We start from the raw sequence: 12,969 nt of genomic DNA on the forward strand, positions 1-12,969 counted from the left end.
TCTACAGCTTGTTTAACAGTATTTGCTTAGAAACCGTTGCTAACAACTTTGCCCAAAGAGAGCTGAAACTAATACACAGCCACCTGGAGAGTGAAAAAAGCAGCGTTTAAGGTAAGATAACACATGTGAAAATTATTTATTTACCTAACAATATCTCACTGTCAGAGAATCACTCACAAAAATAAAGTGTATAAAAGTTTATTATCTATATCCAGGTCTTAACTAAAGTTTGTTCATAGGGTTGACTAGTCATATGTTATATAGATGTGTCATTTAGTCACATCACGTATTTTCAATATCATTTTGAAACAGTTAGATTGTACTACCATTGTGTTTTGATAACTTATTACGTACTGTATATAGCATTGCATTTACATGCTTCTCCAAAATACTCCAAAGAATGCCCATGTATTACCGTGGTAAGCTACAGTAGTTAACTGAGTTAAAATAAGAAGTCAATAATAAAATGTAGATTATAATTCATACAGTACATCTCATTTAAATGTTGTTTTTTAAATACATATAGAAGTTTTAGATTTGAAAAGCTTGTATGATATTTTAAGTTTGTTTTCAGTACTGCACTAATCATTATGCCTCGAGGCAGAGCCAACAGTGCACTCTCTGACAGCAATGACGTGGACTTTGATCGCATTGGTAGGCAAACGATAACAGCACCAACATTTACTATATAGAGAAATGGGGAGCATATCTGATTAGTGTTTGTGTTCATTCAGCTGAGACAGAGGTGACAAAGCTGCAGAGACAGTATCGTATGATGGAGTCTGATCATCAGGCCCACAAAATGCAGTCGGAACATATTATCCGCAAGCAGAGGTCAGTCCCAAATACACGCATGGCCCCCTCTGCCAGTCTCTACAAATGTGTGCTTTTTTATTTACCACTAAAGTCTTCTGCCTTTTATTAGTGTATGTGTATTGTAGAAAATGGGTGTAATTTTGATTCCTCTTGTGATTGTGTGTGCACAGGGAGGAGATTTCGAAGCTGCGCGAGGAACAGGAGGAGCTGCTGCGCAGTCTGCGTGTGTCCGAGTGTCAGGCACGCAGACAGAGCGACAGTCAAGACACTCAGAGTCTGAGGACACTGCTGGAGCGAAGTGACGTGCTGGACGAGCAACTGGAGAGCGAGAGACAGACTCAATCACAGCTGAAGCAGGAGGTGCAGATTAATGGGATACTTCACCCAAAAATGAAAATTCTGTCATCATTAACACACCTTCGAGTTGTTCCAAATCTGTATACATTTCTTTGTTCTGATGAACACAGAGAAAGATATTTGGAAGAATGCTTATAGCCAGACAGATTTGGCCCCCCATTGACCACCATAGTAGGAAAAATACTACTATGTATTTTTATTTTTATACTACCAAATCATTTTTATGGTTCTATGGAACACAAAAGAAGACATTATGAAGAATGTAGGACAGCAGTTCTGGGGCACTTCTGACTATTGTATTTTTTCCTACTGTGGGAGTCAATGGGGGGCTAAATCTGTCTGGCTATAAGCATTCTTCCAAATATCTTTCTCTGCGTTCATCAGAACAAAGAAATTTATACAGGTGAGTAAATGATGACAGAATTTTCATTTTGGGGTGAAGTATCCCTTCAACAACTACACACTCAGACGTGTAAATACTCACACTTGTACAGCTTTAACAAAGAAATCGCTCAACGCTATATGTTGTGTTTTGGTTGCTGGTGTTCAGTATGCCAGTGTTCTGGTATTCCAATAAAGATTCTTTACTAATTTAACCAGGAACACTGTTTTGGTCGATCCATTCGTCTGGCTCTGCCAAACCCGCACTAACAAGCATAAACCTGCCTGAACCAGCATGAGAATTCTCGAAGGTCTGAGCCGACCTTTTTTTAGCATCGTTGCCTTAATTTGCGTGCGTTCTGTTCAGATCATGAATATGGAGAAAAGGCTGGAAGAACTGAGGAGAGGAGAGGTCTCGGAGCCACGTCTCACGTCTCAGAGCCGTCACGCTCAGAAAGCCACTCGCACCCTGGAGAACAAACTGAACCTGGTAAACACAGAATCATACTTACAGCATGCCGCTTTAGATGCAAGTTTGTCTCAGACTCTGTGCCAATATCACCAGCTTTAAGTCTGTGACCCAAACGTAATGCAGTATAAATGCAAACACATCTACTCAAAGACTATATAAAGAAAAAGTGCATTGAGAACACAGAGCAGCTTCTGAAACCTGAACAAATTGCTTGTGAGGAAGCTATGTTAGTAGTGTGTTTGTTTATGATCTACAGATGCACACAGGAAGTAAACTGCTTGATTCTGTTTCTGCAGGCTCTTGTGCGCTTTAATGAGTTGATGACTAAGAACAGCCAGCTCAGAGAAGATATCGAAACCCTTCGTATGGAGCGTGTCCGATTTCAGCAGCTGCATCGCAAACTGGAGAAGGTTTGAGGATTCTGATCACCTTCAGGTTTAATATATGACTGGGGTTAAAACGATCTGACCACACTTGTTGTTCCACCAGAAGCTGCAGGATATTCGTAAGGAGATAAGAACAGCTTACGATGTAAGGTGAGAGATACACTGAGAGCTGAAGATGCTTTACTAATACTGCAGATCAGGTGTGTCCCATCAGCCGTGTATTCTGATGAAATGTTATTGCTTTTATTCATTTATTTATGTTTGTGTGTGTGTCCAGAGCGGAGGCTCAGGCTGAAATGAGCATGATGAAGGAGATGTCCGGGAAGGATCTCGTACAGTACTTGTCTGAGACGAAGGAGCTGGAGAGAGTCATCGCTCACGAAAGGCGACTCAAAGAGTTCATGAATGTCAAATGTCATGAGCGAACCACATTAGAAGACGGTCGCAGAACTGGTGAGAACGAATCAGAGATGTTCTTGTAGCGCAGTCGGTAAAGTATTGTGTTAGCAGCGCAGAGGTCATGGGTTCGACGCCTAGGAGAAACACATACTGCTAAAAAGTTGTATAGCTTTGGATAGAATAATCTGCAAAATGCATAAATATAATGCAAAATGACGAAGTAAAATGGATTTTCAATGATTTACATTTCAAATCAAAACAAAACAAAACAATAAACAGCTTGAGTAAACATCTGACTGTGATGCTGGCAGAGATGAAGGAGCAGAGGAAAACAGACGCAGGTGAAGACACACCGGATACTCTGGAGGAGGTTTTCCAGAAGATTCAGGAGATGACTGGAGAGAATGATCTGGAGATGTTGGTTACAAACTTCATTCAAGGTGAGTTTGTTTGGAGTTTTGTGCAGATAAAACATCTCGATCTCAGTTAGTTTGCTCGTCTTCTAAGACAGAACAAACATTTTCATTGGCCGGTCAGTGTGTTATCATTGTCACTCATTCAGTTTGAATACATCATTTTTATTCATCAATTCGGTTGTGTAATGTTAGTAAATAATAAATATATAAATATATGAATGTGCTCAGTTTCTGTGGCCGTCATATGTGACCCTGGACCTCTTAAGTAGCACAAGAATATTTTTAGTAAAAGCCAAAAATACATTGTATGGGTCAAAATGATAGATTTTTCTTTTATGCCAAAAAATAAAAGTAAAGATCATGTTCCATCAAGATATTTTGAAAATGTACAACCGTACATATATCAAAACTTTATTTTTGTGAGTAATATGCTACATGCTAAGGACTTCATTAGGACTTCATTTTCTCAATTTTTTGACACCCTCAGATATGCCAAATCGTCCTATCCTAACAAACCATACAGCAATGGAAAGCTTATTTATTCAGATGATGTTAAAATCTCAATTTCAATTTCTCAATTTCTCAATTTCAATCTCAAGTTGACCCGTAAGACATATAATCGTCAGATCAGTTATAGCGATACAGCTGATAATGTGTTTTTTTTAACAGTTGAGGACAGAAAATTTGCTCTCTTCAACTATGTGAATGAACAGAACACGAAGACTGAGATACTGAGAGAACAAATACATAAGGTCAGTTTACACCCAAAAGTATCAATACAAAAAAATTTTTTAAGTACCCACCCCCATGATATTCTAGTCCCTAGATATGGTCATGGTCCCGCCTCCAAAGTAAGACCATAGAGGTTTTTAAACCCTTTTTTTCCATTTACCTGAATAACTTCAAAAACAGAAATGTCACAATGTATTTTAGATTCATGAAGAGATGGAGCAGTTCCGCTTAGAGGGTGTCCAGCGGGAACAGGAATATCAGGTGGCTTTAGAGCAGGTGAAGGATCGACAGAGAGAGTGCGAGACGCAAGCTCAACAGTATGAAGCCCAGGCGGATGATATTAGCAAGACCCTTGGTCAGATTAAAGCAGGTACAAACTCATGTTACATAATAGGTAGTATTATTGAAAGCAAAGCCTTGACACCCAGAGTCTTCCCAAGGCTGAAAGCTCCAGTCTGATGGATTTATACAATTTCTTGGAGTCACCATATGCAAAAACAGTAATGTTTATCATATTTAATCCATGCAAAAAGATGATAGAAATGAACCAAAGCTGATAGTTGAATGTGTTGGTGTAATTCTAGGGGTGGAGAGTGTGTTTAGTAAGACTGACTGTGACCGAGCTCTGGTGGAAGATACGATGGCTTCCTCCACTGGGATCAGAGACAGTAACATCATCAGTTATCTCGCTCTGCTGGAGCAGAAAGCCACCGAACTGCTCGCTATGCAAGCTTTCATAAACTCTAAGGTACAGAAAGACTCTCGGCACTATCACGACACAATATTAAAACAGGGATGTTATAAAGTGACTAGATTTGTTTAGGATCAAAAAAAGTCAACATATAGGTGCAGGTTAGACCAACAGATGAATATGCCTTAACAGGACCTGGAAAAGAATTACGACCCGGAGATGACGGCTCAGTTCCTGCTGGGTCAGAAGCCAGGGATAGAGAGACAGGTGGCTGTCGTTCAGCCTTCCATTAACAGGTAAGAGTAACCAATTAAAGGAGTAGTTCACCTTCAAAATGAAAAGTCAGAATTTTCATTTTGAAGGTGAACTACTCCTTTAAAGAAGCCCAAACAGCTGATTATTATTGTAAAGCCGATCGTAAACGTTTCTTATCTACATTTGACGAACAGGGACAATAGTGAGGTTGAGGATTCTCCACTCACAGATGAGGAGGATCGACCTTTGAGTCAGGGAGAGCTCCTTCAGCACATCAGGAGACATGTAAAGCTAAACACTTTCCTATTGTGATTTAGTCATTGTGACGGCAATTGCTCACCGGTATTTTCCGGCGGTCTGTTTCAGGTCTCGCACAAAAAGGATTCAGTGCTTACAGGACGTGGAGATGCTAAAACCCCCAAAAAGAGCACAGTGTCTAGCAGACAGCGCTCCCTCTAATATTAAAACACATCCTGCTTTTTTTAAGTTAAACATTTTGTTGTTGTTGTTATTTCTCTTGTTTTTGTGTATGTTAGTCTTTCATGGTTGTAGATGAGTTAAAATGAGTGATTGAGTGAAAGTCAAACGCATTCAGATGTTGTAGCCTCACACTAACAGAAGGGGGCAGCATGTAGCCATGCTAGATAATGCTAGATTTCCCACAAGACTTTTGGATGTAAAATATGTCTGGCCATATAAATAGAATGTATTTCCTTGTCTTTTAGTTCTTCGTTTGGTTAAATAATCAGTCAAGTTGTCACTAGCTGTTATTTCATGTTCCTATTTAAGGTAGAGCTGCATTAAAGTGACAGAAATAAAAGTTTCCATGTATTGTTTTCCAGAGGTCAGATTGTTTTTAGTCCATCTTTAGACACAGCATCTGCAAACAGATTATTGCTTTTGAACATTCTTGCACATGTTAACATTTATGTTTATTTTATTATCCGTTTGTTTTTCTGTGCCAAACTCTGCTTCTAAATATTCTGTTTTTGTAGCCCCTTGAGGATTAGTGTCTTTTATGTCAGTCATGCTTAAAATACTCCCATCTCAATTTCATCCTGCGAACACAAACTCACACAGATAATGCATCTGACGCAACTCAAGATGGAAGTTTAGATGCTTTGAAATATGACCCCTTTTTAACCCCCTCCATTTGCGGCTAAATGTTTTTTGCGCACGGCCCGCCTTGTTACCGTAGCAACGCTCTCCTTTTTTTCATTTCATTTCCTTATACTGAAAACGGCTTCATCTCACCCACTCACAAGGACCGCCCACACTGCAGAGCAAGTGGCCAATCAGAGCTCATGCTGACACAAAGAAAAACACGCAGACTACTAGAACTCACATATTTACTATCAGTAGCTGTGTCTGAATTCGCCCACTATCTCAGATATAGTGCACTATATCGGGTGTCCGCCATTTTGTAGTGGTGTCCGAAACCTGAGGGAACGACTTCATTCCCTACATTCGTTCACTCTTTTTACCCACAATGCACTCGGATTTTGAGTGTACATTCGATCGATGAACGCTCATTCACTCACTACTTCAATACAATTTGATACAATGCGAATCAACTGTCTGATTAGAATCAGCTGCAGGAGAGTGACGTTTACACACTTGTGTTTGTTCTTGTTGACAGTTATTTTCTACTTTTTGAGAATAAACAGATTAAATGAATGTTATAAATATCAGTGTTTTATTTTAAATATATTAAGTAATTTTATTTAATGTAATGAAATGTAATTGTAAATAAACGTGGCAAACATGTGTTTTGTTCTCTTTATTAAAAACTAATATAATAAACGTGACAAATAATGTAACAATGACCTTAACCATTTTACAAAACAATCCATAAAGCCACACAGGTGTAATATAATCGTGATGACGAATGTCCGCAACAGTACTGTCAGACGAAGGATATATTACGTCAGTGTCCGAAATTGTTCACTCATTTTCATTCACTCCTTCCGGATATAGTGGACTATTTCGCTATATAGGGAATAGTGAACGAGTGAGCGAATTCAGACGCAGCTATTGTCTTATCTCATCCTTACGTGGGTTTTCTTCCCATAATGCCTTGGGAGTTCCTTCCGTTTTGTCTTTCAGTTGCTGTGTGTTTATTTTTTTTAAAACAAGGCCCTCGTATACATTTCATTAGTGGCGCATCATTTATGATTGCTCATACATGTAGTTAGTGAGGTAAAGTTATGGAGAGGTGTGCTATTTGTTTTTTAAATGATCAGATCTGAAAACATTTACGGTTTATTGGTTTCTCTTATACTTTTTCTCCAGAAGTGTGTTTGTCCAATGTCACTGAAGCATTAATCAATCAGATGTAGCCAACAAGAAACGGCTGCGACTGACCCAACAGGAAGTGTTTACCAGGCCTGGTGAACATGCTGTCAAGATAGACAGAGAAAAATGAACAGGATATGGGTTTAGTTTGGGTGGTTGAGATAAGGTGTGGAACATGTGTGATGTTTGTGTGCCTTCTGTTCGTCTGTAAAAGTTATTTATTATTCTGAAACAAAACTGACAAGTCAAATTACCAAACAAATTAAAAGAAACTTTCATTTTGTGTAGAAAATTAAATGTGCATTTTAGGGGGTTGCTTAGGTGTTCCCAATGGTTTTTAAAGGCATAGTTTATCTTAAAATGAAAAATCTTTCATCATACACCCTCATAACATTCCAGACCTATGGCTTTCTGTCTTCTGCAGAACACAAAAGAAGATATTTTGAAGAATGTTGGTAGCCAAACAACACTGACCCTCATTGACTTCCATTGTATGAACACAAAACCACTGACATTTCACAAATGATTTCTTTCTCAAAATAGAGGAAAAGTCATGTACAGGTTTTAAATGACTTAAGGGTGAATAAATGATGACCGAATTTTCATTGGTGGTTAAACTTTCCCTTTAATGGTTATAATGCATTTCCACCATAAGACTGGGTGGTTGCTAGGGAGTTTCTAGGTGGTTAGTCAAAAAAGAGTCCTTATTCCCAAGCAACTATGATATTCTGAATTCTAGAAGTCTATCTGTAGATTTGGGCATCATTAATGTCTATATCACAAGTTTTCCAGTTGCTTTTGTACCATATTTTATTCCCATGTATTTTGTTCATAACTAATGCAATTTTTGCTACTAAGTATTGCTTTCACTACCTTGAAGTTGTAGAGTAAGGTTGTATTACAAGGGTGTATTTGTAGGGTAGTCCCTATAGTTTCTTCCTTAAGGCACCTTTTTTTCCTGTCAGATCTTATGATTGATAATGCTCTGTACTCTATTTACACCTTTATAAGGTCTTCTCTCTCTCTCTCTCTCTCTCTCTCTCTCTCTCTCTCTCTCTCTCTCTCTCTCTCTCTCTCTCTCTCTCTCTCTCTCTCTCTCTCTCTCTCTCTCTCTCTCTCTCTCTCTCTCTCTCTCTCTCTCTCTCTCTCTCTCTCTCTCGCGTGCGCGCTCGCTTTATGTGTCATTTCTTCCTCTCTTTGTTTATTTTCTTTGGCAAAATTCCAGGTATTTTCTTCTCTCCATCCATAAACTGGGCTGCCAGAAGCCCTCCCCCTATTCTGATTGCGTTGTTAGGCAACCTGAGACCTTGTGCTGACCTGACCAATCAGAGCCCGTGTTTGTGTTTGAATGTGAGTTTTTTCATTCAACCTGTAGCTTAGATTCATTGTCATGTCCTCCCTAGATGTTGCCGAAGACAAATCCATAGTTGTTCTCTTTATTTGCATCTTGTATGAGATAATGACTGTGAATACATAGGTTTAAATGTCAGTGTAGCTGCCAGTTTAGCCTTCATTTACGAGAAACATCAGTAAGATCATCTACACATGCCGCTATGAAACTGCTGGTGGATAATCCATTCATCCACACCTGTTTGTTCATCATTAACTCACATATACTGTACACTACGGTAATAATCGGTAATAAATAATCATTATATTCATGAATTATTTGTACTGGGATTATTGTGTGGTGGGTTATTGCATTGTTTGAGTATTGAAATGTACATGTCTGTTTTGTTTAATATCCTGATCTTGTAGTAGTAGTAGCCTAACTGCGATGAATAAGGTAAACCCCAATTTAAAAATGAATCTCACAAAACCTAGAATATCTCATGTTCAAAAGCATCTCAGATGCTCAAAAGCTAGTAGAATTCCCCCAAAATTCTCATTGCCATAAAATAAAAAAGTATTATTCTCTTTACTGTGATGTAAAAAAAAAACAATATACAAGTTGTTAAGTCCTCAGGCTTTTGTTCTTGTCATTTTGGAGTTCAGGGTGACCCGGACAAAATTATGTGAGATTCTGAAAGGATTTGTTTTCTTAGGCCTACGTAATATTCTTTTTTACTCCCAACTAGGGCTGTCTCGATATCAGATTTTTACCACACGATTATTGTCGTGTTTTAAAATAATAATTGTCAATTTCATCCTTCATTTTGTTTATTTTGCCTTTTCTCTTTTTTTGGCCAATGAATCACTAAAAATACAAGTGTAGGGAAGCAGAGAGAGAGTTTGTGTCTCTCAAAGCAAAGTGCTGAATTATTTACCACATTATCATGCCTGCAGAATAATTGCGATATTGGTAGCCGTGGCAATTCTATATCGTGGTTATTGACAATACCGATAAACTGTGCACCCCTACTCCCAACATGATTACATCAATTCGAAATTTCAAACAATCTTCTTGATTTTCTCTTTAAAGCAAATAAAAGTGCCTAGATCTACTTCTCTGTCATCACTTTGCATTGCAAATTTACTTGCAGGAGCGGTTGATAAATGTTTTATGAGGACAGTTATTGCATAAAGCAGAATGTTTCTCAGATTTTTCCTTTAGTTTGCCTGCCACGTCTGATCCGAAATGTTATTGAAACCATGAAAGGGTTAACTAAGTCTGAGAGCTCTAATTACCTTCATCCAGTCTTCTTCGGGAAGTATGCTTGTGAAAGATTACAACAGCCCTCCATTTTCTTGACCGTGTTTCGTTCTGTACCCTCATTCGAGAAAGCCAAAGTTGGTTTACCCTTCACCACAAAATTACCTCATCATACATATTTAGAGATTTAAAGGGATAGTTCACGCCAAACTGAAAACTCTTTCATGAGTCATTCCAAACTTGACTTTCTGTTGAACACAAAAGAAGATATTCTGATGAACACCCTTTCCAAAACCCTTTGACTCTCACTGTACACAAATCCACTGATACATTTTTCAAAATATCTTCTTTTGTGCATTACAGACCAAATAGTCATATATAGGTTTTGAATGACATTAAAGTGAATAAATGATGACAGAATTGTTATTTTAGGTTGAATTTTCCCACCAATCCTCTTCCTGCCTCTCCTCTGTCTTTGTTCTGTTTCTAACTCTTTCCAGAACTGCTGTGCCTCCCCCGAGCAGTCGTCCATGTTTCTCGTCTCCGCTGCGTGTCCTGCAGATGGCTCTTTGTTGGCGCTTCACAAAGAAGCTGAGGTCAGTGTGGCCTAACACATAAACTCAATCACATCAGCTTTCTGCTTGCAAAGTTCAACAGAACTCGCTCCGTTAGACATGTTTGATGACATGAGCATCACTGTTGCCTTGTGAGGGTTACAGATTAAAATAAATCTCAGAAAACAGAAACAGACAGAAAAGTTTAAAAGACTTGCTAGGGAAACAGTCTTGGCAGATGGTAACTTAACACAAAAACCATATCAGAAACCAAATCAGATAGAGACCAGCATTGGGGTGCATGGGCTTGTTTGTCTTGGGCATGTTTTCCACTAATTTCTATTTTAACCTTTAACCTTGCAGCATTTTTCTCATGGTATGTATCATGGACTGGTATTTTAAATAATTCCACTGGTTTAAAAAGAAGTCTCAAATCAAATCCAGCTGGAAAACCGTCATTTGCAATTTGAAAGGAAAAATGCTAATTCACCATCTGGATTATTAGCCATTCGTTTAATTCCCTCGTGCCGCCGTCTGCTGCAAAGTGCAAACCAGCACAATACGGGTCTAGTAAGACGAAACCTCATTGGTCACTTTTCAGACTGTGACATCCAATAGCGTTGCGGCATGCGGCACGTAATCAATTTGAGAGAGTTCCTGACATTTAAACATTCGGCGACCGCATGTAGAAACATGAGGAGTTTTATTTGGACCACGCTCGTTTTGGTTGCAACCTGCTAAGACCTGCAGACTTCTGAAAAAACTGTCTTCTGAGGAATGGCTTTGATGTTGAGATCAATCTCCTTCTATATATGGGTGAAGCACAGTTGCATCCCAGCGTTCACAGGTACGCAGGGTGGGAGGGGACTGCTTAGAAGACCCTCCCTGTGGTGAAAGAATGGAAATTTCCACCAGAAAGCAATTAGAGATGCAAGCACATAATCAAGTCTCTTACTGTATGACAGAACAGCAGTAATAAAACCAGACGGGAGAGAGAGAGAGAAAGTTAACTCATGTCACCAACTCCACACTGCTTTCATACTGGCCAAAAGTGATGTGCAACTTTGGAAAATTGACGTATTTGCGAATGTATTCTTAAAGATGTATTAAAAACGTTTTTTCATGTGTTTGGGGTGTAAGCTGGAGTTCGTCTTTGAGAAGAATTTAAGGAGGCTTGGCAAAAAGTTACATGATACAGTGCACAAATTGTATTAAGTCAAGACCCAGAAGAATTAGAAGTATTACTAAAAGAGAGGATCAACAATTGTAATAACTTATAAAACAGTAGTCAATGTTTGCTTATATGTTTCTTGCTTTCTGCTGTGTAAAAAACAACTAGCAAGATTTACTTAATTGTTTGGGTAACACTTTAGAATAATGGTCCGTTGTTAACAAGTAACTATGCAGAAAGTAATAGGCAGTACTACATTAACACTTACCTTAATACTATTAACTAATATAGAAGCAAGATTAACTAAGCAGTAAGTAATAGCTAATTTAGGACAAATGTAGTTCCTTATTTGGTATTTGATAATTACTAAAGAAAAATGCCATCATTGACAACTACTTGCGAACTATGACCAATTAATGAAGAAAAAACAATTAATTACTAATCTCAACATTAACGTACATAAAGTGAAAAAATAGGTTGTTTGTGGAAACTAATTTATGAATAAATACAAATACCAAAACATGAATGGATATATTCTACATATATAGCCTATCCATAGAGATATATTTCATGTAGTACTGCCTATTACTTTCTGCATAGTTACTTGTTAACAACGGACCATTATTCTAAAGTGTTACCATTGTTTGTGTTATTTGTGCAAGTTTTTGCACACAGCTTTTTTAAGTAAATTATGTGCAAAAACTTGACGTGAAAAAAATTAGGTAAAATTTACTTTAAAAACTTTTTTTTAAATAAGTAAAAATTGCTTATTACGTAAAAGAAATTTAAGTAAATCTAGTTGTTTTTTACAGCGTGCGCATTTCTCATATAATTTTAGAAAACCCCATAAATAGACATGCAGTAGGTTGCATTATTTCCAAACAATTTTGTCCAACAAAACATTAAACGGTTAACGTTTTTATCCCTACACCTCATATTTTCTCATTAGAAGCAAATACCGCACAAATATGCCCTCTGGACATCACTTTTGGCCACTTCTGTATTCCACACACAGAGTGACTAATGTTATGGTAATTGCAGAAAATGTAAATCTTACATATATGCTCATATAGGAAGCGTGTGTGTTTGTATTAAAGTTAATATGGGTTTACTTTAACTACCATTCCTCTGTTTTTCATTCATCTACACCTTGTTGTCTTTGTTATGTTAACAGTCAGTTTTGGTTACCCATCATGCCTCAGTGAGCGCGATTATTCATTGGCTACATTCCAAAGCATCATCCTCAATAAAAAGTGTGTGCTTGGATTGAAGACACAAAGGACTGATCCTGGAGTCCGACAGTGTGCACACACGCTGAATGAGAGACACAAATAAAGGTTCTTGGGGCACGGGTGTAGGTTAAATGGGACCGTGTCTGATTGCAAGTGATTTGTAGATTGATTTGATTGAACACATTTTGTATAACAGGAATGAAAATTTGGTTAGCTTTT

At 38.0% G+C, this 12,969-nt stretch overlaps 1 protein-coding gene across 1 annotated transcript; it reads left to right on the forward strand.

The window, feature by feature from the left end:
* Positions 1-34: 34 nt before the first annotated feature.
* On the forward strand, positions 35-6,589 carry odad1 (outer dynein arm docking complex subunit 1). The gene is made up of 15 exons (XM_057362265.1): positions 35-111; positions 575-654; positions 735-834; positions 987-1,176; positions 1,922-2,044; positions 2,323-2,436; positions 2,516-2,562; positions 2,690-2,865; positions 3,123-3,251; positions 3,897-3,979; positions 4,161-4,329; positions 4,544-4,707; positions 4,843-4,946; positions 5,100-5,190; positions 5,272-6,589. The coding sequence occupies exons 2-15, from the start codon at positions 591-593 to the stop codon at positions 5,362-5,364; spliced, it is 1,647 nt and encodes a 548-aa protein (XP_057218248.1). The 5' UTR covers positions 35-111; positions 575-590; the 3' UTR covers positions 5,365-6,589.
* The last annotated feature ends 6,380 nt before the right edge of the window (positions 6,590-12,969 follow it).

Source organism: Triplophysa rosa, linkage group LG20 (genome assembly GCF_024868665.1).
Source record: "Triplophysa rosa linkage group LG20, Trosa_1v2, whole genome shotgun sequence".
NCBI classification, from domain to species: Eukaryota; Metazoa; Chordata; class Actinopteri; order Cypriniformes; family Nemacheilidae; genus Triplophysa; species Triplophysa rosa.